Source organism: Berghia stephanieae, chromosome 1, assembly GCF_034508935.2.
Source record: "Berghia stephanieae isolate SIO BIC M18660-M18661 chromosome 1, UCSD_Bste_1.3, whole genome shotgun sequence".
Classification (NCBI taxonomy): domain Eukaryota; kingdom Metazoa; phylum Mollusca; class Gastropoda; order Nudibranchia; family Aeolidiidae; genus Berghia; species Berghia stephanieae.
The window spans coordinates 137,828,345-137,850,526 of NC_088360.1; the positions used below are offsets into that span (position 1 = coordinate 137,828,345).

At 35.6% G+C, this 22,182-nt stretch overlaps 1 protein-coding gene across 1 annotated transcript; it reads left to right on the plus strand.

The window, feature by feature from the left end:
• Positions 1 to 823: 823 nt before the first annotated feature.
• LOC144963330 (serologically defined colon cancer antigen 8 homolog) lies at positions 824 to 19,479 on the plus strand. The gene is made up of 16 exons (XM_078897264.1): positions 824 to 989; positions 1,854 to 2,062; positions 4,314 to 4,457; positions 5,526 to 5,648; positions 6,172 to 6,258; positions 6,954 to 7,018; positions 7,679 to 7,837; positions 8,939 to 9,077; positions 10,164 to 10,316; positions 10,922 to 11,056; positions 12,329 to 12,445; positions 12,813 to 12,941; positions 13,306 to 13,438; positions 13,831 to 13,948; positions 17,324 to 17,498; positions 18,474 to 19,479. The coding sequence occupies exons 1-16, from the start codon at positions 932 to 934 to the stop codon at positions 18,753 to 18,755; spliced, it is 2,226 nt and encodes a 741-aa protein (XP_078753390.1). The 5' UTR covers positions 824 to 931; the 3' UTR covers positions 18,756 to 19,479.
• The last annotated feature ends 2,703 nt before the right edge of the window (positions 19,480 to 22,182 follow it).

Consider the following 22,182-nt stretch of genomic DNA (forward strand, 5'->3'; position numbering starts at 1 on the left):
GCAGAAAAAAGACATAATGATGACTCGAGAAAAATGTACATTCAGATAATGTAATAAAATTATGAAGGAAAAAAGTATATCCATCACAAATAAAATAAAGTTATTTTAAGAATAATGCACCACCCTCAACCCCCCCCCCAAACCCCATTGCAAAATTGCAAACTCGGCTCTTCCAAAAGGCATTTAAAAGGCAAATTATTATCTCTCTCCTTGATTTGGTGGTAGTGGGGTAGGGGTGGCGGAGGTAAATTTGGCAAATAAAAAATCAAGCTGGCAGTTCTTCTAATCCTTCTCTCATCCTGAATTTCTTCGTACACTTGATTTTTCCCGTTTATAACAGGGTTGCCAGTTTGGCATTTTAAATGCCAGATTCCAAAAATCTGGCATTTTTGAAAACCGTTTGGCATTAGAAAAATCATTTGGCATTTGGCATTTTCATTTGGCATTTTCTTTTCTTGTATATTATACTTCAAATGACACCTTTTCTTAATTATTTCTAAACGCGTAAAAACAAACATCTTCACATTTCTTTTTCATTCTTAAAATCCAACCGTGGTGTAGTGGTTTACCACTCCACTTAGTAGTCAGTAGGTAAATAATTACCCCAACAGGAAATTTAGTATAATTCAAAAAAAAAAAAAAAAAGAAAAGAAAAAGAAAGGAAAACACGCAAGCCACCAGGATATGATAGTAAATTGTCTATCAAAAGTGAGTAGTTTTCTTAGTGGGGGTGGGAGTCAACAGACTTTGGCATCTTTTTGAGTGTTTTGGCATTTTTTGAGTCTTCCCCTGGCATTTTGTTGAAAAATAATCTGGCAACCCTGGTTTATAATTTCGTTTTACCAAAATGGAGTCGTAGAGATGTCAACAAAAACAGGCAACTCAAATTGTCTCAACATGTCAAATCGCTTTTGTGTGCAATTGGAATAAAATGTATTACTTCAAAGACCCCGGAGATGGGGGAGGAGATTTTGAATACACTTTATATGGTGCGTTTTAAAACTTCATTCAGCTCCCATCTGTCATTGTCTTAAAAGCGTTTTAGTTGACTCTGGTTCATGTTTGGACAGGAAAAGTTGAGAAAAGATTAAAGATGCAGAGAAGGGAAGGCCAATTGCTCATAATTGGCATCAGAACAGTATAAGCACCATAAGAAAAAGGGGAGGCCTTCCGTACGGTCCCCGAGGTAAAGAAACTGCTTCAAAATGCTACTAACCTGAATAGAAGAAACAAAACTCCCTTTTACGTTTAGCACCGGAGTTTTGTTTTGTTTAGAGATATATTAAATTCTTTGTGTAGGGTCTATAGTATCATTTTGAAGCAGTTTTTTTTCAAGGACCATATGAAACGCCTCCCTTATTTAAGAAAAATGTGAGGAGAAAATGCAAATAGTTCCCAAGCGGTTCTGCCACCCATTCGACTCGACCCTGCACCACAATCATTCATAAAGTTGGTGGTTAGTGATAGTGAGTTTCAATTCAAGATCAACTGGCAATAATCGCAATCTAGCATTTATACCAGTGTACTATATTATATATTGTTCCTTGAAGCTTCCTTAACAAATTGTTTTCCTCTTCAGAACAGGTAGATTGATGGAATTATTAAATCTTGTTTAATTTTCTACATTTAAATCAAGCCCATGTGTGCACTTCAAATGAAGCTGCGTTATTACTCCAGCTGGTCATTTGGAAACAAATTTCCATTTTATACAAAACTCTTGAATTTGTAAGAGGTCAATATACTGAACCACAGAACCAATGATGCTGATAAAGCTTATGATTCTTTAGACATTTACCATTCGTTCGCAACCACCTTTTACTATTTTCTTCATATATATGTCTTTGTCAATTTAGACAGGGCCAATGAAAGCCTTGATGATCTTAGAAGCAGTCTGGGAGGGAGACCCCAGGCGTTTGCAGCAACAAGCAGTGTGGAAAGCAAGCATCAACTTAGTAGGTCAGTTCATCCGCGTGTTCTGACTTGGGAAGATGGTACACCACATCACAAACCAAGATCTCAAGCATCAACAAAGTTGTTTGACATGTTGTCATCGTCTGTGAAGGTAAGACCAGGAGATATTTTCATCAAATATTTAATTCACTGATTTTAATCTTTGTTCTTTATTTCATTATCATGAGATATATTTCTTATTTATTGACTTTAGATAAGCCCTCAATAAGTGATTTTTAAAATCACAGTCACAGTATCAAAACTAACATACCTGGATACCTGGATACCTGGATACCTCTGTATAGAGCTTTTAGACTTGGTGTAGTCTCCTTCGCTCCTCCTCATCTATTAATGATTGGACCAATTTTTATAATTGAACTTGTTTCCTAGGGTGTTGCTTATCTCCAACTCTGCTTTGAATTTATTCAAATTTTTTGCTGATACTGTGGTTTCTTGTAGTTTATTCCAGTTATTTACAATTCTAGATGAAAAAAACTTCCTTCTTTCATTTGTTTTAAAACGTTCTTTTTTCAGTTTCTTGCTGTTTCCTCGTGTCTGAATGTTCTTGTTTGGTTTAAGGAATCCTGCCTCTACCCTGTCTATTCCCTTTACTATTTTATATGTTTGGATCATATCTCCCCTTCTTCTCCTGTAATCTAAGGTCGGGAGATTTAATTCTTTCAATCTCTCACAGTATGTTTTGTCTTTCAGGTGTGTGATAAGTTTTGTTGCTCTCCTTTGCACCCTTTCCAAACAGTCTTTGTCTCCCTCAAACTTCGGATACCATATGCAGTTAGCATATTCCAGCTTTGATCTAACCATAGTCTTGTAGATGGTAGTCATGTGTTTTGTTTTCAGATTCTTGAAATTTCTTTTCACTATTCCGAGTGTTTTACTAGCCTTAGATTGAACATCTTTAATTTGCTTCTTGAAGTTTAGCTTCCTATCAATAAATACTCCTAGGTCTTTTTCCCCATTGGATTTCTGCAGGGGTTTTTCTTTCATTATATAGTTTGCTTCTCTGTTGTTTTTTCCTAGGTGAAGAACTGCACATTTATCTACATTGAACTCCATCTGCCATATTTCGGACCATTCTTCAAGCTTTTTCAAATCTTGTTGTAAGGTGTTTCTTTCTTCTTCTGTATTAGCTACTCCATAGAGCTTAGTATCATCGGCAAAGATTTTACATTTAGATGATAGATTGTCTGGCAAGTCATTGATATAAATCAGGAAGAGAACTGGTCCCAGTACACTTCCTTGTGGAACTCCACTTGTTACCAGTCTCTCTGTTGATGCTGTTCCATTCACTATCACTTTTTGTCTTCTATCTTTGAGGAAATCTCGGACCCATTTGACTGTCTGATCATTAATTTGATACTGTTCCAATTTCCTGATTAGGCGCCAGTGTGGAACTTTGTCAAATGCCTTTCTGAAGTCGAGGTATATGACATCTAAATTGTTGCCTAATTCCAGGTCTCTCGTCCAGTCATCCATTGTTTCAAGTAGGTTTGTTACTGTAGACCTTCCCGCCATGAAACCATGTTGATCTTTGCTGAATAGTTTGTTCTTGGTCATATGATCAACCATTTCTTCTCTAATCAGCTGTTCCATGAGCTTGCAGACGACAGATGTCAGGCTCACTGGTCTGTAGTTTTCTGGATTTTTTCTGTCTCCCTTCTTGAATATGGCTGTGACGTTAGCTTCTTTCCATTCCCTTGGTAGTCTTCCTTCTTTCATCGACTGGTTAAATATCTTGGTTAGGGGTTCTACTAGCTGCTCTGCTAAGTTTTTTAGGATGTAAGGATGAAGTTTGTCAGGTCCAGGTGATTTACTCTCCTTTAGGTTTTGTAGTCTCTTCATTACTCTCTCTTCAGTAATCGGCCATTGTGTAGTATCTATATTACTTCTTTTAGCAATATCTGGCAAGTTTTTCTGGTTCTCCACTGTAAAGACACTTGCAAAGAAGAGATTTAGCACCTCTGCCTTGTCTTCATCTTCCGATGCCCAAGTGCCATCTTAACACGATAACATCCAGAGACTATTGAAACAACAGGTGAAGAAACATTCAAGGGAACTGTGGCGCATTTGCATCTTTAACAATACTTGTGAAAACATGAGTGAGGCAGAATGCAAGGATGAAGAAGAAGACGAGGAAGTACTACATGTTTTGCTCTCAACAAGAGAATTCATGTCTTGATCAGCTGCAAAATGTTATTTATTGTATTTATAAAATTGAATTTGTTGTGTTGTTCTCTTGGAAGGCGCATGTGTGTCTCATTCAATCAACTATTTATCAAGGTATGATGTTATGAAATATATTCCTTCTCTTTTGTAATTCAACTTTTGTTTTATTCCTTATCAAGCAAATGTCTCCCATTCCTGGTCCCTCAATGCCTATCCCTCCCTCCCATGGTGGACCTCTTCCAAGCCCGGAGGAGGCAGCTACAATGTTAAAAAACCAGGCTGTTTATACCAGTCACCTGGAGGGGGAATACAGATATATTAAGGTAATAGTTAGTGGGATTATGCATTTGGGGGTAGTGTCTGCACGCTCGTCTGTGTGTGTGTGTGTGTGTGTGTGTGTGTGTGGTGTGTTGTTAATGTTGATGTTTTTGTTTAGAGATTTTGTTTTTTTTTCCCCCTTTGATTTTGGAATCCATAATTTTTTACATTAAAATCTCAATGTTGACAATTGTAGTAATTTTATTTTAATGACTTGATATTACATAAGACAACAAGAACAATAAAACGCTTGAAGATGACATTTTCTTTTCCAATTCATTTTGACTTTTTAAAAGAATATGAAAATTAAATCATTGCTGATAATCACTTCAAGTTCAAGTGGTTTGTTTTCAAGTTTTTGTGTCAATTTTTAATGTGAATTTACGCACCAATGGATCTTTTTACAAAAAATCGTGTGCTCACTTTTTAATCTTTGAAAGGAAAGGTTCAATTTAACTTAAACAAATACCCTTTTTATGCATGACAATTGCTAAACAATGGCGGAACAGATTCAGATGAGAAAACTGGTCAAAGATTTAGTTGCCCAGAAAACTTGTCAAAGATTACTCACCCATGAATCTTAACAAAGATCAATTCACACAGAAAACTTGTTAAAGATTAAGATTCATTATTACCACTGCCAAATATCTGTCAGTTCATTAACCACCAGTAATGCACATTGATTCCAATATTGTTTTTGTTTGCTTGCGTTTTAGATTTTTTTAAAATGTATGTGGAAAGGGTGTTTGTTTTTTGTTCAATCCCGAGTCATTTCAAACTCCCCCCCTTCCCATAGAGAAACAGTTTTTAGCTAGTGATGAACGATTGACATGTTTCTCCTTTTAGCAATATCAGTCATTGAAAAAAAATTAATTAAATGCGCATTGTGATATTTACAAATCATTACATGACGACATCCAGTCAAAACTTTTGAAAAGCAAGTATTTTTATATCAGTCACGAAAAGGGGAAGTAATTTATCAGAATTTGTAAGAAACTTTCTTTGTACATTTTTATTTTCTTTGACTACTTTTGTTGAAATAAGTTCATTTTTTATCGCTGTCAACATTACAGGAAGAAATGACTGTCCTAAGGATGAAGTTGTCTGAAGTGATGGAGGAAAACAGATCTTTACATAATGAACTCAAATCAACTGTTGTTCATGAAATTCTCAAAGAGGGCGGAGAGCTGGTTCATGTAAGGATTTTGATTATAATTATGATAATAAAATGTGACCATAAGCGCTTTGGGCGTTACATACTTTAAAAAATATGCCATACAAATATACAAATGCCATCTTCTATAATTATTATTATTATTATTATTATTATTATTATTATTATTATTATTATTATTATTATTATTATTATTATTATTATTATTATTATTACTGTTAGTAGTGTTGCTATTATTATTATTGTTATATGATTTATTATTATTATTATTATTATTATTATTATTATTATTATTATTATTATTATTATTATTATTATTATTATTATTATAATTACTGTTAGTAGTATTGCTATTATTATTATTATTCTTATAACTATTATTATTATTATTATTATTATTATTATTATTATTATTGTTATTATTATAATCATTATTAATAATAATAATGAGTCAGTATTTGCAAGTATTTGATCTTTTTTTAATGGAACGTTTCTTAGGTATCGATATCAATGGATTTTAAAAATTTATTTTATTTTTTTTACAGTTGATGGGTTCTATGGACCAGGGTCTGTCTGATAACTTTTCTAATGTGATGACCCGACATGATTTCAAGCGGTGGCAAGTCGAACTGGTATGTCATTGTTATTTAGGTTCTTTTATTTTCCTTTTTTTTTCTGCTCGAATCAAAATATTTATGTTCTTAAACAACATTAATATTGTATTGAATTCTTGTTAAATTGAATTTATTGTAGTAGAAAAATGTTCAAAGTAGTCAGGTAGATGTCTCACATTTATTTATAATGAGCTAACAAATGCAAAGACGCAAAATACATTATAATTAGGGCAATATAATTTTTTTTTTTTTCCCTTCCCTTTTTATGTCTATATTTGTGCTGCTATGTCGTCTAGTGGTAAGACACTCGCTTTCGGATTGGAAAGTTCTGGGTTCGAGCCTCGCTCTGTGCATAGTTGAGTCCTTGGAAAAGACTCTTTACTCAAATTCTCTCACCATAGTCAGTGTAAAATGAGTACCTGGCCAATAACAGCGTTGTCTCTGTTTGAAATAATTGTAATATCGCCTAATAGGCGTCATGTCACATCTTACCTGTTAAATGTTGCTGTTGACCGGGGACCCATTGTAAAGTGCTTTGAGCACGTTTAGTGGATATTACGCTTTATGAAAGCTCAAGTTTGTTTTTTATTTTAATATTTAATTAATAATTTAAAACATTTCCATTCACTTTTCTCACTTTTTGAAAATAATAGCCCTATCTATTTTTGTTTTTGTTTTTAATTTAGTAACAATTTTTTTTTTCTTCATCCTAGGAACGTCTTGGAAAATTGCATGCAGCAAAGTCAGATAGACTAGAATCACAGCTTGAAAGTTCAAAGTAAGTTTCATTCATAGATCTTTAAGCATCTTCCCTATAAGGTAAAGGTCCTGATAGTCAGTTGGTAGAGGTCTGGATTCACAAGTAGGGGACCATTATATATCCAATGTGTTGTCAAGTTTCAGTGAATAGGTAGTTGGGTCTGTTAGATTGGACAAGAAGTACTTTGTGATAGACTTACGTCCTATCCAATGGGTATTAAGCATGCTACAGAAACTGAAATAAACTATGACGTCATGGGCTTTTAGGCTCTTTAAAATTGAAAATTAGTAAACAAAAATTTTGAAAGATCAATCTATAAGAATTTGAGTTTTATGGATTAAATTGATGTAAATGTTGCTGTTCGAAGCTCAAAGAAATAAATAACAATTTGAAATTGAATGTAAGCTTCATTTTAGTATACGAAAACAGATAAAATGGACGTTTTGGGTTTCCCCTTTTTCAACAAAACAGGATGAATGAAACATGAATGAGATTATGTGGTAGTGGCGTTGTTAAGATGAATAAATAAAAAAAAGGGGAAACCCGAACCGTCCATTTTATCTGTTGTCGTATATTAATTTGAAGCTTACATTCAATTTCACATTGTTATGGATTAAAGTTATAAATGGAAATTGTTCCTGATACAGCATGTTACAATTGTTTGTTTCAAATCTTCAGATCTGAAGTTTTGCGACAAGAGCAAATTATAGATGACCTCAAGTCACAACTAAGGATTCACGACTCTATTCCGACCCATGAAAATGGACTTGCGGGATCAGCATTTCTCACAGAAACAGAAAAAAGTATTACACATCGGACAATTGAGAACTTGTCAAGGTATGTATGATTTTTATGGAATAGCTAATTTATTGAGATCTTCAATGGAATCTGGATAAGGCCAATACTGCGAACCGGAAAGATTGGTTGATTTTAAGCAAGGTCAAGTTTATCCATTATCAATTTAACACACTTAGATAAAGAACAAAAAAAAAAAAAACTGGGACCAACAAGAGGTGTTGGGTTTAAGCAAAAGTTGACTTTAAGATTGTTGACTTTATACTTACTTACTTACTTATCCGAACCAGCGACCACCTGAGCTCTAGCCCTTCGGTCTTGTGCAATGACGTAGAAGTTAGACGTCTTTTGTAGTTGTTCCAGGTGACTATAAAGTGTGTTATTGACTTTATACGGATTCCACTGTACTTGTAATGGCGTTACTTTACTTATGATCTTATACTGATTGACCTGTAAATAATTCATAATTAGAGCTTAGTATTAGTAGAGTACAGGCTTATTTATTCATTCATATAGGACTTAGTAGGGGTCTCAATAGAACTCAACTCACATTTGCAAATAGAACTGATTTGGAGTTGGGAGTCTTAATAATATCTTAATAAATACTTTGTGTATAGTCAGTGTATTATCAAAAGGGTAGCAAGCAATTGCTATTGCCTATGTGACGTTGGTGTCATATTTTGTCTGAGCTCTTCAACAGATTATAGTATTAAATTTTATCTAATTATTCATTAAGTTGTTAAAATAAAAATGTATTATCTCTGGTTTATCTATTCAAAAGAATATCAAATTAAATTGAGCTTTTTAATTTTTTATATATCCACTGAACGTGCTCAAAGCACTTTACAAGGGTTCCCTGACCAACAGCAACACTTAATATGTAGGACAAGACATAATGCCTGTTAGGCGATATTACAATCTTTTTCGGAGAGACAACGCTATTAACGACCAGGTACTCATTTTACACCTGAGTATGGTGAGAGAATGTGAGTAAAGAGCCTTTTCCAAGGACTCAACTTTGCACCGAGTGAGGCTCGAACCCAGGACCTTCTGATCCGAAAGCGAGTGTCATACTTCTAGACCACATAGCCACACAAGGAAAATGTATATAAATTCTATTCTCTTAATTCATATTTTATTTAGAGAGCGTGATGAATTGATGGATCACGTGACCAGTTTGAAGTCACAACTTAAGGAAATGTCGCATCGAGAAGAGGAAGCCTATGAACAAATGAAAAAAGGAATACAGCTGGTGGAACAGGCTCAGTTGGAGCAGACAGAGGTAGGGACCATTTGAAATTGGTTATTCCTTCCCTGTACATTATAATAGAGTGTATAGTGTAAATCTTAATGGACTCATTCTGGAAATATGGCCTATCACAATGCTGTCTCATCTTAGAACAAAGTCAAATGCTCTTTAGAAAAATCAGATGGCCAGAAATGACCGCATTAAAACATTTTTGCTCCAGTGGCATGTTTGGCACCTTATACATATTGCCCATCTCAGATGGTAAAAAATTCCAGGATAGAGGCAGTCACAGATGTATGGGTGCTGGTGCAATTGATAGGACCAGACAGGCAACTTGTACATTATGAAATGTAAATTTGGTACCATATTGCTTGCACTGGGAATATATGAAGAGCATATGCAAGATGAAATTGTAAAAATGCAATATGATTGAGCAAACTTAATTATTTATCTGCCAGGCTGAAATCATCTTTGATGCCAGAAGTCTTCTGAAATAAAACTTCAAGCAGTTGAAAAATATAGTTGTGTGATGGTTATGGTTCATATTACTGCTTGAGGCAAATGTTTTTTTCATAGATAAAGTAATTTATAAAAATGGAAAAGCTTTGCAATTAACTTCTGAAATGTATGTGTACTTGATATTATCCTTTATCATAAAACGAAGTACAAGTAGTTTTTATATATGAACAATTCAACCTTTCAGCAAGTTTTTGTTTGAAATTGTTGGATTTTGTAGAAAGAAATTTATTTTAAATTGTTGACATATCACCCAGTTTAACCCTATCCTTACCAACCATAGGAAAAGCGTGACATTCGTTATGCATACGATACAGCCAACAATTTTATCATTCTGATTTCTTTTGCACATCGCAAAATTTAAAGAAAATTTGTTGTTATAGCTATAAAAACTTGACACTGTATTATAGATAGAGCTCATTTTGCTGAACAATATTGTGTATAGAATGTACTTGTTGGTTTTCTGTTTGAGTTAGAAAATTCTATTTTTGTGTTGGGTGGGCGTGACGTTTTGGGGGAAACTCTGAAAATGGGAGGTAAGGAGAGAGTTAAGTCTGAAATCCTTTTGCAATGATTATACATTTGTTTTGTTTTTTTCACAAGGCTTTGATACAAAAGGAACAGGTCAGTGATGAACTGACGAGGGTGAGGGAACGATTTGAAGCTCATGTTCATGAATCTCAGAATCTTATAAAGGTTGAGAGAGATCAAGCTCGAATGGAGGGTCAGTCTCTTATTGATGACCTCACAAGTAAGGTAAGGACTATGTTTCATTTTATTCAAAAGTTTCAGCATTTTTTTGTAGCTTCTATACCCCTCCTCTTTCTTCTTTCTACAGTTCTTGTTTACAAAAATTAAGGTTACTTTCAGTAGTAAAAAAAAATACAAATAAGTAATTTGTATCAAAGCATATCTGTTTGAAAGGTGCATAAGTATTGTTCCATTTTTATGATATTGATACATTATGACACACTGCTGCTATTGATATCTTTGTGGTATACGTTTTTATATATGTAAGTAATCAAACAAGCAAGGAGCAATCACCATTATGTTTTTCACAGTACATACTCTCTTGTTTGACACCATACCCATGGTCTATAGAATTGCTTGGAACTTAATGTCTTTTACTTTCCGAATTGAGCTTATCAGAACCAGCATTCAAAATTCGAATGGCTGCCACACAACACTTTGAACATGTATTTTAAAACAGAATTTGGCATTATTAACGAGCTTTGCCATAGATTAAGTATTGAATCACAAAAGTCAACAATTATTTATTAGACATATTGAATTCTTTTATTTAAAAATGTATTAATGATTGCATGAAATTGTCTGTCTTTGTCTTCCTCTTAAAATTCCAGTTGAAAGAACTCGGAGAACTCTACGCCACTCTCCAAGCAAGATATGACAAGGAAGTGAGAGAGAAGGGATCGATGAGTGCCGAAATTACAGAACTAAAAGCCCAGCTTAGACTCTGTGACAAAGAAGTATCCATGGTATGACTTATAGGATATTTCTCCGCTAACACTATTGTCATATTTACATTTTTGTTGAGTAACTTAAACTATGCCATCCATTATGATCAGTAGAATGACGTCGCCTTCAGATCAGAAGGTCCTGGGTTCGAGTCTTGCTCTAATTTGATTCCTTGGAAAAGGCTCTTTACTCACATTCTCTCACAATACTCAGGTGTAAAATTAGTACTTGGCTGTTAACAGCGTTGTGACTTTTGGACAAAAAAATTGTAACGATGACAGGCGTCATATTTCATGTAAAGCACATTGACGATATTGTGCTATATAAAAAGCTCAGATTTTTTTTTCTTGTTTTGAAAATTTTTATTTGATCAGTCATTTCCATTGAGAATGTTCTTTTTTCCTCATATTTTTTTTAATCATCCATTTATTTTCGTAGAGTGATGTCAATTTCTTAGTTTACCAAATACTTATGGAATTCCCTCCCCGACAGCTTAAGAGATTTTGACAGTAATGAGGCATTTACTTGTCAATTAGAAAACTTTTCATTTTCTGTCACAAGATGCAGAGCACATCATCTGGGTGAGGTTCCTGACCTCCCATAGTGGGCAGGGAGATCGCTTACAATGTCTTCTACACCCCTACACCTGCTTTCCAATTGCTTTTTGTCTTTTTCTTGGAATGAGATTACTTGATTTTGTACTTTCCCTTGCCGGAGTCCTTGGCTGAGAGGGAGACAGTCAAATGTATTGTGGTTGTTTTGGGAGATGATATTTTTTGATTTGTAAATTATCTCTCTGTTATGCACTGTATTATTTTTTTGTTTTATGTATATAATATATATATATATATATATATGATTTGTAAACATTTGAGTGTATTCCTCTGAGTGCGGAACTGTGCTTGTGTCAGAATGAAACTTTTAGGTGATCTCAGACTTCACAGTCGCAATTATCGTCGATGCACAGAGTTGCAACTTAACAAGACGAAGTTCACCGATAGTGTGTTCTTGGAATCTATATCTGTTCCCTGTTTAAACCACACCCCTTTGTCATACTTTTTCTTGTGTGCTTTCAATTGTAAATCTATAATTTTTTGACTATCCCATTTTCTTCATTTTTACTGGCACTGAAATGACCTAAATGTGTTTAACAGATATCCTACCAAAGATTTTAAATTTTACCATTTCATTTATCAATCTGATATTTTATCATTTCATTTATCAATCTGATATTTTACCATTTCATTTATCAATCTGATATTATATCATTTCATTTATCAATCTGATATCAGAGCTCTCAGAAGAATCGTGTTGAGTCAACCAGTAATCAACTACAACGGAATTCGCATTTCAATGAATCACAAAGACTCCGTCTTGAAGTGGAAAAGATGAAACATGAGCGTGACCAGGTAAGTACATCTCATTAGACATGTCTTCTCTATGTACAAGAATAGGGTCTTCTAAAGAGCGGAAAATAAATTACATTGACTATAATCAAACGAATCCACATATTGTTTAAAGGAAATAACTTATATAACCCTTATGACCTATATTTATGATTGTACCTCAAAACTTTTTAATTAAAACTAAACATCACCAGATATAATATTTTAACCAGAAACTGTTAGGTGGACAGGTAAGACAAATCCATTTTCATGGGAGTGTGACTCTGTTACTTCTCATATTTTTCGCTTTGCTTAACTTAAAGCATAATAATCTTTTCTTCTATTTTTTAATGACATTATTACTTACTGCTTTTTTTTTTTTTAAATATAGGAGATGAGTAGAAACAAGATAGAACTTGATGACATGAGACAAAGATTGAACAAAGCAGAGAGGGAATTGGTGAATTCCAAGGAAGAATGCATTCATATGACTTCAAGTGTGCAAGCCTTGGAGAGAGAGGTAAAAAAAATAGATTGCCCACGTTTGAGAAATAACAAAATGTAGGGAAAATAAAATCACAATCATTGTGCTCTCATGAAATCTTTGCTGATTGTTAAGTATTGATTAACATTTTTTGGTTTCATTATTTTTTTCAGCCATAGTTGTTAAAGAGAAAAAAGATAATTGAAGAACCCATCAATGTTATTTTAGGTTTAGAAATTTTATTCAAATTGAATTCCAAAAAAAAAAAAAAAAATTATGAGGGCTTTTTGTTTTTTTAGTTGAATGTAACAATTTTGGAACCTCCCCAATGCAATGGGATCATATCATTGGCATACACCACAGACATAGAAGTTGAAATTTTAGTATATTTTATTTTCAGCTCCACTTGGCCAAAATGGCACGTGACAGTATAGAAAGAGGCAGAGCTGAAGACATGAAAGTCATCCGGAAACAGGCCCAGGACAGGGAGGAAGAGCTTAGGATGAAAATGGAAGAATCTGAAGACAGACACAGTAAGTTTTGTCCTTTCTGTGCAGATTTTGATAGTCATAAATAAATAAATAGTCATAGTAAAAACACAGGGATATTAAACGTTTTTGTTGAATCAGAGATTTTGGTTTATCCAAGGTGTACCTACCTTATCGACTTGGCAATCGAGCCCCAAGATATGAATTGAAAGAAAAACAATCTCACTCGCCCTTAAAGGTTTAATTAAAGTCAGCCACTGTTTAATGAATTAAAATTTAATTTTATGAAAAAGTTTTGGAGCATTAAGGATTGTGTGTTGTTCCATGTTTTTTTTAAAAAACAGACTGTATATAGCAGTTAAAGTTGCTTTTCTTTCCCGTTATCCTCTTTTTAAATCTTTCATTTATTAATTATTTTCAAACCATGAAATAAACAGATCAGTCAGCTCACGAGATGGAGACTATGCTGCTCAAACAGAACAAGTTGATCATGAAATTACGAGAAGAATGCAAGAAACAGGCGTTAAATTTGGAGAAGACCATCAAGAAATACAGGTTAGAAACTTTCAATGATTTTTAAAAATTATGGATTAATTTGATTTCTTTTTTTTTTTTTTATCCTTCTACTCATTTGCTTTTTATGTCTCAAGTAGGGTATAGTGTAGATGTGTCCCATTTCCTTGCAGGCTCTTGCCCCGTTCAGACTAACACGTTCTGTCTTTTACTAGGAATTCATTTGGCTCATATATGCAATGTTAAGCACTTAACATGACTTAAGCCAATAGTAAATTTTGAATATGTAGGCTGGGGGGGGGGGGGGGGGGGTAAATATCATAACTTTTAGATTTCATTGTTATGATAAAATATAACATATATCACTTTTTTTTTTATTTTGACACATGTAAATAAAAAAAGATAAAAGTGATGTATAACTTTGAATATCATTTTTCATACCTATTTCTTTTTAAATACGTCATAAAGCTTCCCTTAACGATCTGAACGAGTGTGTATGAAATGTGCCAGACAAAGCAAGAAAGAAAAATAAAAGTTATAAAAGAAAAAAATGTGTAATGGTAGCACTTCTGATCGGTAATCAGAGGGTCTGAAGTTCGATCCCCAGTTGAGGTCGACTGATTTTTTGGGATGGTTTTTTACTTGTATTTTTCTTTCTTGCTTTGTCTGGCACCTTTCATACACACTTGTTCAGATCTTTATCTTGCACCGGTGCCTGCTCCTTAATTTCTTAATTTGAAATCTTTCCTTGCTTGGTTCACTGTTCCCCTGATATCCTGACTTTCTTAGTTCTCCTCAATTGGAACTCAACTGGATGCTAATTTAGCATTATATGGACTCAAGTCATCAAAGTTTTTAGCCTGTCATACTTTAATTTTATTTTCATTCTCTATTATTTGATCTTACTTACTTATCCGAACCAGCGACCACCTGAGCTCTAGCCCTTCGGTCTTGTGCCATGACGTAGAAGTTAGATGTCTTTTGTAGTTGTTCCAGGTGACTATAAAGTGTGTTACTGATGCTTGGATTTGGTGGGAGGAATGTGCATCTCAGGTCTTCAAGAGGTTGATATTCAAGCAAGTGGTGTGTTACTGTTTCATTGGGGTGTTGACATAGGGGCAGGAAGGGGATGTGTCTTTTGTAATTTTGCTTAAATGGTTGTTGAGCGGTATGTGTTGTGTTCTTAGTTGAAAGATGATGCTTTGCTGGTGTCTTCTGAGCTTATTTAGGCAATCAGTCTTTACAGGAGTGGTCATATGGGAAAACATACATCTACCCGTGGTGCTCATTGCCCAACTGTTCATCCATTCTTCTCTCTTATTTGTTTTGATTATTTGTTTCGCTGTGTCTAAGGAAACTGGAATTGATGGTTGTAAAACTGTTGATCCGAGTCTGGCTAGTCTGTCTGCATTGTCATTTCCTGGTATATTTGAATGTCCCGGTATCCACTGGAGAGATAAGTCTACTCTGTGTGTTGTAAGGAATTCATCTAGTTGAGATCTTAAACTATTGAACGTTGAGGAGAGTTTATCTAAATCGAGAGCTTGGAGAACCGATTTGGAGTCTGTGAAGATGACAGTGTTTTGAAGTTTTGAAGGGTTTAGCTGGAAAACAGAAGAGAGGTGTCGCAGTGAGGCTTCTATTGCAACTGCCTCTGCCTCGTAGTTTGAGCAGGAGCTTCCGCAAGAATTGTGGATTTTATCACAGGTTTTATCTGGGTATTCTACTACAAACCCATACCCAGCATTTTTAGTTCCTTTGTGGGCAGATCCATCTGTGTAAACATGTATCCAGTTGTCTGGGTATTCTTGTATTGTCTTCATTGCTAATGTTTGTATATCTGATTTGTTTTTATTTCTTGTTGTTTCTTCTACGAGGTTAGTCTTTATTTTTGGAAGTTTTAGTTCGGCGTATGGAGGTTTTTGACTGATTAAAATAGATTTTTCTCTGTTTTCTGGGAGTCTGTGTCTTTCATTCAAGTTGTTAACAATGTGTAGCAGGGATTTTTGTTTTAATCTTGTTCTTGGTTTCCATTTCTCTGCCAGAATTCTGTTTGGATGGTTTTCCTCTTTTCGTTTGTATCTTTCAACCATTTCAAGCACTGCTGATTCTCTGCGAAGTCCAAGTGGTTCCACATTAGTATGTATTTCACATGCTGCTGTGGGTGTCGATCTCAGGGCACCGGAGATGAAGCGAAGGGCTTGGTTTTGTACTCTGTCCAAGGTTTTGTGTGTGTTTTTACTACCTACATTTTGGAGGGCTAAATTGTAGTCCATGACGGAACGCACATAGCCTAAATAGAGTTGTCGAAGCGAGTTTTTGTCTGCTCCCCAATTAGTACTGGTTAGTCGTTTTAGTAACTGGAGTCTCTTTGTGGCTTTGATTTTTACATTCTGAGTGTGTTTGTTCAAAGATAGTTGTCTGTCTAACTGTATGCCCAAATATGTGGGGTTTTCTTCTTTCGCGAGTCGATGGCCTTGGATGGAGAGTGTTATTTCTTTCTTGGAAACAGGATGGCTCTTAGTAAATATAGAGTAGACTGTTTTATTGCAATTAACTTTTAATTTCCATTTATCACAGAAGGTGTTTAAGCTTTCTAAATCTTCATTTATTCTATTGGAGGCTATTGGTAGGTGCTTCGTAGTATACCACATAACTAAATCGTCAGCATATAGGGCCTTTTCTGTCTGTAATACTTCTGGTAGATCATTTATAAAAATAAGAAAGAGAGTACAGCTGAGGCAGGATCCTTGTGGGAGACCTTCCTCTAATACTTCTCTGTTTGACAGTCCGTTATTAATTTTTGTTTGGATTGTTCTGTTACTGAGAAATTGTTTAATCCAGAAGTAGAGATTTCCATCAATTCCGTAGTCCATCATTTTTGATAATAACCCTTTCCTCCATACTTTGTCATAGGCTTGTTGGAGATCAACAAAAACCGCGACTGTATGTTTTCTATTATTTGATCATAAACTTATATTTTATTAAACTTCTTACTGATTCTGCAATAGATTAGATTATTGAAAATGTATGTTTCATGATATCCTTACCTTACCTTTTTCTCTTGGTTCCTTGGTGGAACATAAGGCGCCATAACAAAGTTCCTCCGGGCATCTCTGTCCTGGGCCAGCCAACTCAGCTCATTCCATATCTTTCCAGCTTCTTTCATCTCCTCTTCGAGTGTCCTCCTCCAAGTGCCCAATAGTCTGCCTCTCTTCCTTTTTCCTGGTGGGGACCATTTTTGTGCTGTGTGAGTTAGGCAGTCTGGACTTTTTCAATCGGAGAACTTGACCCAGCCATTTCCATCGTCTGTGCTTGACTTCATTCACAATGTTTTGCATTCTTGTGTTTTATGATATAAGTTTAATTAAACAAGTAAATAAGAAAATGAAACCTTTTTTTACCTTTTCTTTGAAGAACACAAAATGGGAAATTACTCCAATCCAATGAGGAAATGTCTCGTCGTATGGAGCGAATGGTGACCCGTACAGCAGAGCTGGAAGATCAGGCTGATCAACACGGTCGTGTCCATGACAAAATGAGGGAAAGGTTAAAGGCACTGGATGACCAAGGGCAAAACCAGGCAGTCCAGGTACGACTTTGGATATTTCAGCTATGTTGACCCATCTTCTTCTTCTTGTGGAAACCTCCAATATTGAGGAGGATCACTCCACAGTTCTCACCTGAAAAAAAGCATTATGTGGGCTAGTATACCCCAAAAAGTCAAAAAGAGATTTTAAAGTTTGATTGACTGGGAATGTGAAATTTCAGTTCTTGTCACGTTCTGAAACTTTATTAATTATCCTCTATAAAATATACAGACAAACCAAGTCTCATATTTTTTACGTAATATGTAATGTTTTTCCCAATTTGGGTGGGGTCTTTTGACCTCCCAAGGTGGGCAGGAGGTCACTTGCTATATCTTCTACCCCCCTATATCTCAAGTTGCATTCTGTCTATTTCTTGGAATGGGATTACTTGGTTTTGTCCTGGCCCTTGCTGGAGTCCTTGGCTGAGAGGGAAAGAGTAAAATGTATAGTGTTAGTTTTGGGTGGGTATTTTTTTCCCCCCTTGTAAATCATCTCTCTATTTTTGTTTTGAACATATCTTGTTAACAGTTGAGTGTAAACTTCTTTGTGGGCTCCTGTGCTGGTGTCTGGATGAGACTTTTAAGTGATCTCAAACTAAGTATATTGATGGTATGCTCTTGGAATCCACATCTGTTCCCTATTTGAACCAATTCCCCTTTGTTTTACTTTTTCTTGGGTGCTGTAAGTGAGTGTAATTCTAGAATTTTCTGGACTATTTTCCTCGATTCGACTGGCGCTGATATGACCTAATTGTGTTGCAAGCGCTGTAAAACCTTTAAGAACAAACAAACAGCTTTTCCCAATGTGATAAGAGAAGATGTGATTTTATTTTTATTATTATTTCTGTCTTCTTTTTTTTAACAGTAATATTAGTAATAATAGTACCATTAATTCAGGCATTTCTTTTAAAGTTTTGTGAGTTTCAAAATTGTGGAATTGTTGATTTATTTTCTTTCCTTTTTTCTATCATCCTCCAGTTGGTTGAAGCTCTCACCAAATACAGTCAGATGACCAGAGATCGTCAGCTCTTGGCGAGAGAAGTGGAATTTTTGCGCACCCAACTACACAGAATAAATATGGACTCGACAGAGCCGTTGCGTTTGAATTCCTCGTCAAAGACTTTAGTGGATGACGTCCTCAATGCGATGACAAGGGAAGAAAGACTTGGGAATGAGGGTCTGCTGCCACAGTTACAGTTGAAGCCAGAGAACATTCCAGACAAAGTCAGTCTTGAGGACTCGGTGGAGAGTGAAGATTGAAAACAGTTTGTAGCAGATTACTATGTGAATGTATCATTGTCGTGGATTTTTTAAAGGTTAGTATATTTGTGGCATGGCGAATAACAGTGACTGTGGAGGAGTCTCTGGGACAACATGCCTGTGACAGAGACAATTGGAGATCCTCCGTTGTTGTCCTACATGCCAGTGGTCATAAAAGGTTGTTAGTGTTAGTGATTTAAGTTATTTGTATGTATGAACGGGAAATGTTGCTGTTTGCTCACTTGGACAACATGGGTGATTCCTGTTCACATCAGACATCTCGTTTGATGAATTATCTATAATCCTTCGTGGAATGCCTATGTGACAATATCTTATATTACTCTATAGTGGTATTCATTTGATGGAAGAGCAACCTCTTGTAGTATTCCACAGTACATACAAGCAACTCTCATGTTATTCATTTGAATGTACGTACTGATAATCATTTCATCTATCTAACAGGAGAGAGAGAGAGAGAGAGAGAGAGAGAGAGAGAGAGAGAGAGAGAGAGAGAGAGAGACGATGTTAGAACATCTATAGAAATAATAAAGTCTTCATATTATTTAACAAATGCTATTTCTCCATTATATATTTTGTTCCCAAATTTATAAAAAATGTTACATAAATTATCAAAATGAAAAGACAAGAATAGACCTAACACTGCGGTAAATGAAGATATATTTTTTTGTATTTTATGATTATATAAAATCAATGGAAACAAAAAGACAAATTCTCTTGTTTTGTATTTTTGTGTTTGTTTGTTTGATTGGGTTTTTTGGGGGGTTTTTTGTTGTTGTTATTTTGTTGGGGTTATTTTTGTTTGCTTGTTGGGTTTTTGTTGTTGTTGTTTTTGCTCAATTAGCCTTCCTGTGTTTTAATTATTATTGGGTTGTATTTTTTAAATCGATGTCTTATTAGTATGGCCTGCAATTTCTTCCACTGTGATATTGATGATGTAAGGAGACACACCTCTTGTATCCAGATTGAGATTGCACCGTTTCTAGCTGTAAGAAATTGATAATGACAATCACTTGCTTCTACGAATCAGATGCTTGTATATATATATATATTGCAAAGTATTTTCCACCACTTCTAAATCAGACTCAACTACAGTGGAACCCTGATAAAGTCAACACGACCGGACCAGAAAGATTGGTTGACTTTAAGCAAGGTTGACTTTATCCATTATCAATGGAACACATTTGGGTGAAGAAGATCTGAACAAGTGTGTATGAAAGGTGCCAGACAAAGCAAGGAAGAAAAATACAAAAAAAAAAAAAAACCCAAAAAAATAAGTCTACCCCGACTGGGGATCGAACCTCAGACCTTCTGATTGCTGGTCAGACGTGCTAGTGCTACTATTACACCTCAAAGGCTCCCGATAGTTGGGACAATTTTAATACATACCTATATTCTTCACAAGGGTATGCGTTGTACTCTGTGAACCCTCGCTTGCATCAAACAACACAACCATTGAACACGGGAGGGAGAGGACGAAGATATTTGTGTTGCTCCAATTTTTATTTTTGAAAATATCAATTTAAGAAAACATTTGGGACCAACTAGCGGTGTGACTTTAAGCAGAAGTTGATTTTTAACGTGTTGACTTTATGCTGAATCCACTGTATCACTTCACTGGTGGGACAGAGGGATCTTTGAATAATATTATGACCCACTATCTCAAAGCACCATTTCATACAGTACAACTTGCCTGTTATAATATGTCGTTGTATAGCCAGGTACTCATTCACATTTCAGTCGAGTTTGGTAATGTGTGTGAATTAAGTACCTTACCCAAGGACACAACGCCATGACCAATTTTGTAAAGTCTTTGTCACCCATTCTGTTATTGACCACTTTCAATATCGCTTTACTTTTGTTACAAGCGGACACTCAGATTCCGTATGTAGCGCCAAGCCACCGTTGCCACTACGGGATCTGATTGAACGGTGCGTTGTGACGAAGCTTCCGGGCGGGTTTGCGACGGTGCACAAGTTAGTAGTAAATAATAGTCCTTCAGAGCCATACGGCCCATGGAGCCGGAGTTTATCCCGGTTTCTATAGCGTGAAGCGGACAATAGCAATTGCTTGCTATCACTTGGATAGGACGCTAGTCTATCGCAAAGTACTTTCCGCCAAATCTAACAGACTCTGCTGCCCATTCATTGTTGGGTGGACAGGGGTGGGGGGGGGGTGAGAAATAAACCTCGACTGCACCCGGGGATCGATCTCGGTTCCTTTGCATTTGAAGCGAATGCTCTACCAACTGAACTATAGGGACCCCCTACGGTACACGAGTGCGGAACGGAATTTGCATCTTGGGTCAATCGTCATAACATAGTGTGAGCACCATTAGAAGCTGCTGTTACTACGGGATCCATTCTGTGTAGTGGCTCCGGAAAAACTCAAGACTGGCACAAAGGGAAATTATTCAACTAAGTGAAATTTATATTACTCGTATCTTGAAACTAGACCTAGAGCCTTTCTTTTTCGATGTCATCCGACTTTGCAAAAATAAACAAAAACCGTGAGATTTTATACAGCGCAATAATCCGCTTATCGTGTTTAAAGCGCCTTGCAATGTGTCCCTAGCATAGTGACCTTTACTAAGTTCACAAAGGTCCATAGACAACAGCAACACTTTACATGTAGGACGAGACATGACACATGTTGGGAGATATTACGATTTATTTTCGACAGAGACAACACAGTTAACGGCCAGATATTTATTTTACACCTTAGTGCGATAAGAGAGAATGTGAGGAAAGAGCCTTTTTCTAGGATTCAACTATGCGCTGTTCGAGTCTCGAACTTAGGACCTTCTGATACGAAGGAGAGTGTCATACCACTAGACCACATAGCCTCACTTTGCAACTTCGGTCATGCCTCTTGGTCTTGTGGTGAAGATTCTCCACCAAATGTCTCCGTCTAGTGCTCCCCTCCCACCGGGCCCCTTTAAAAAATGATTTTTGTTTGGATATTTCTAGAAAAAAAAAAAAAAAAGGAGCCCGAACTTTGAAGTACTGTAAAAATCATATGGAAATGGAAATAAAACTAGACCGGAAGAAACTTCAATTTGATTTATAAAGACAAGTGATGTGTGTTGACGTTTCGGGTTTCCCCTTTGTCCACAAAACACGATGAATGAGATATGCGAAAGGCACATGAGAGATGAGAGGATGGCGTTATTAAGGCCAAATTTCCAAGAACAGAATTATAAAGCAATAGTTTTTGAAAGTTGTAAAAATTATTAAACTTTACAAAGGAATGAATAGCGTGTAGAAACAATGGACGCGGGCACTTGTATCAGTAATGACGAGAAATATAGGGAGAAGTGATGAAAACAGATAATAAAAATATCGCGGTCTCAGAGCCAAACTTGGGATCCAACTGACACGGCACAACCTCCGCCTGGCTGTGAGATCAG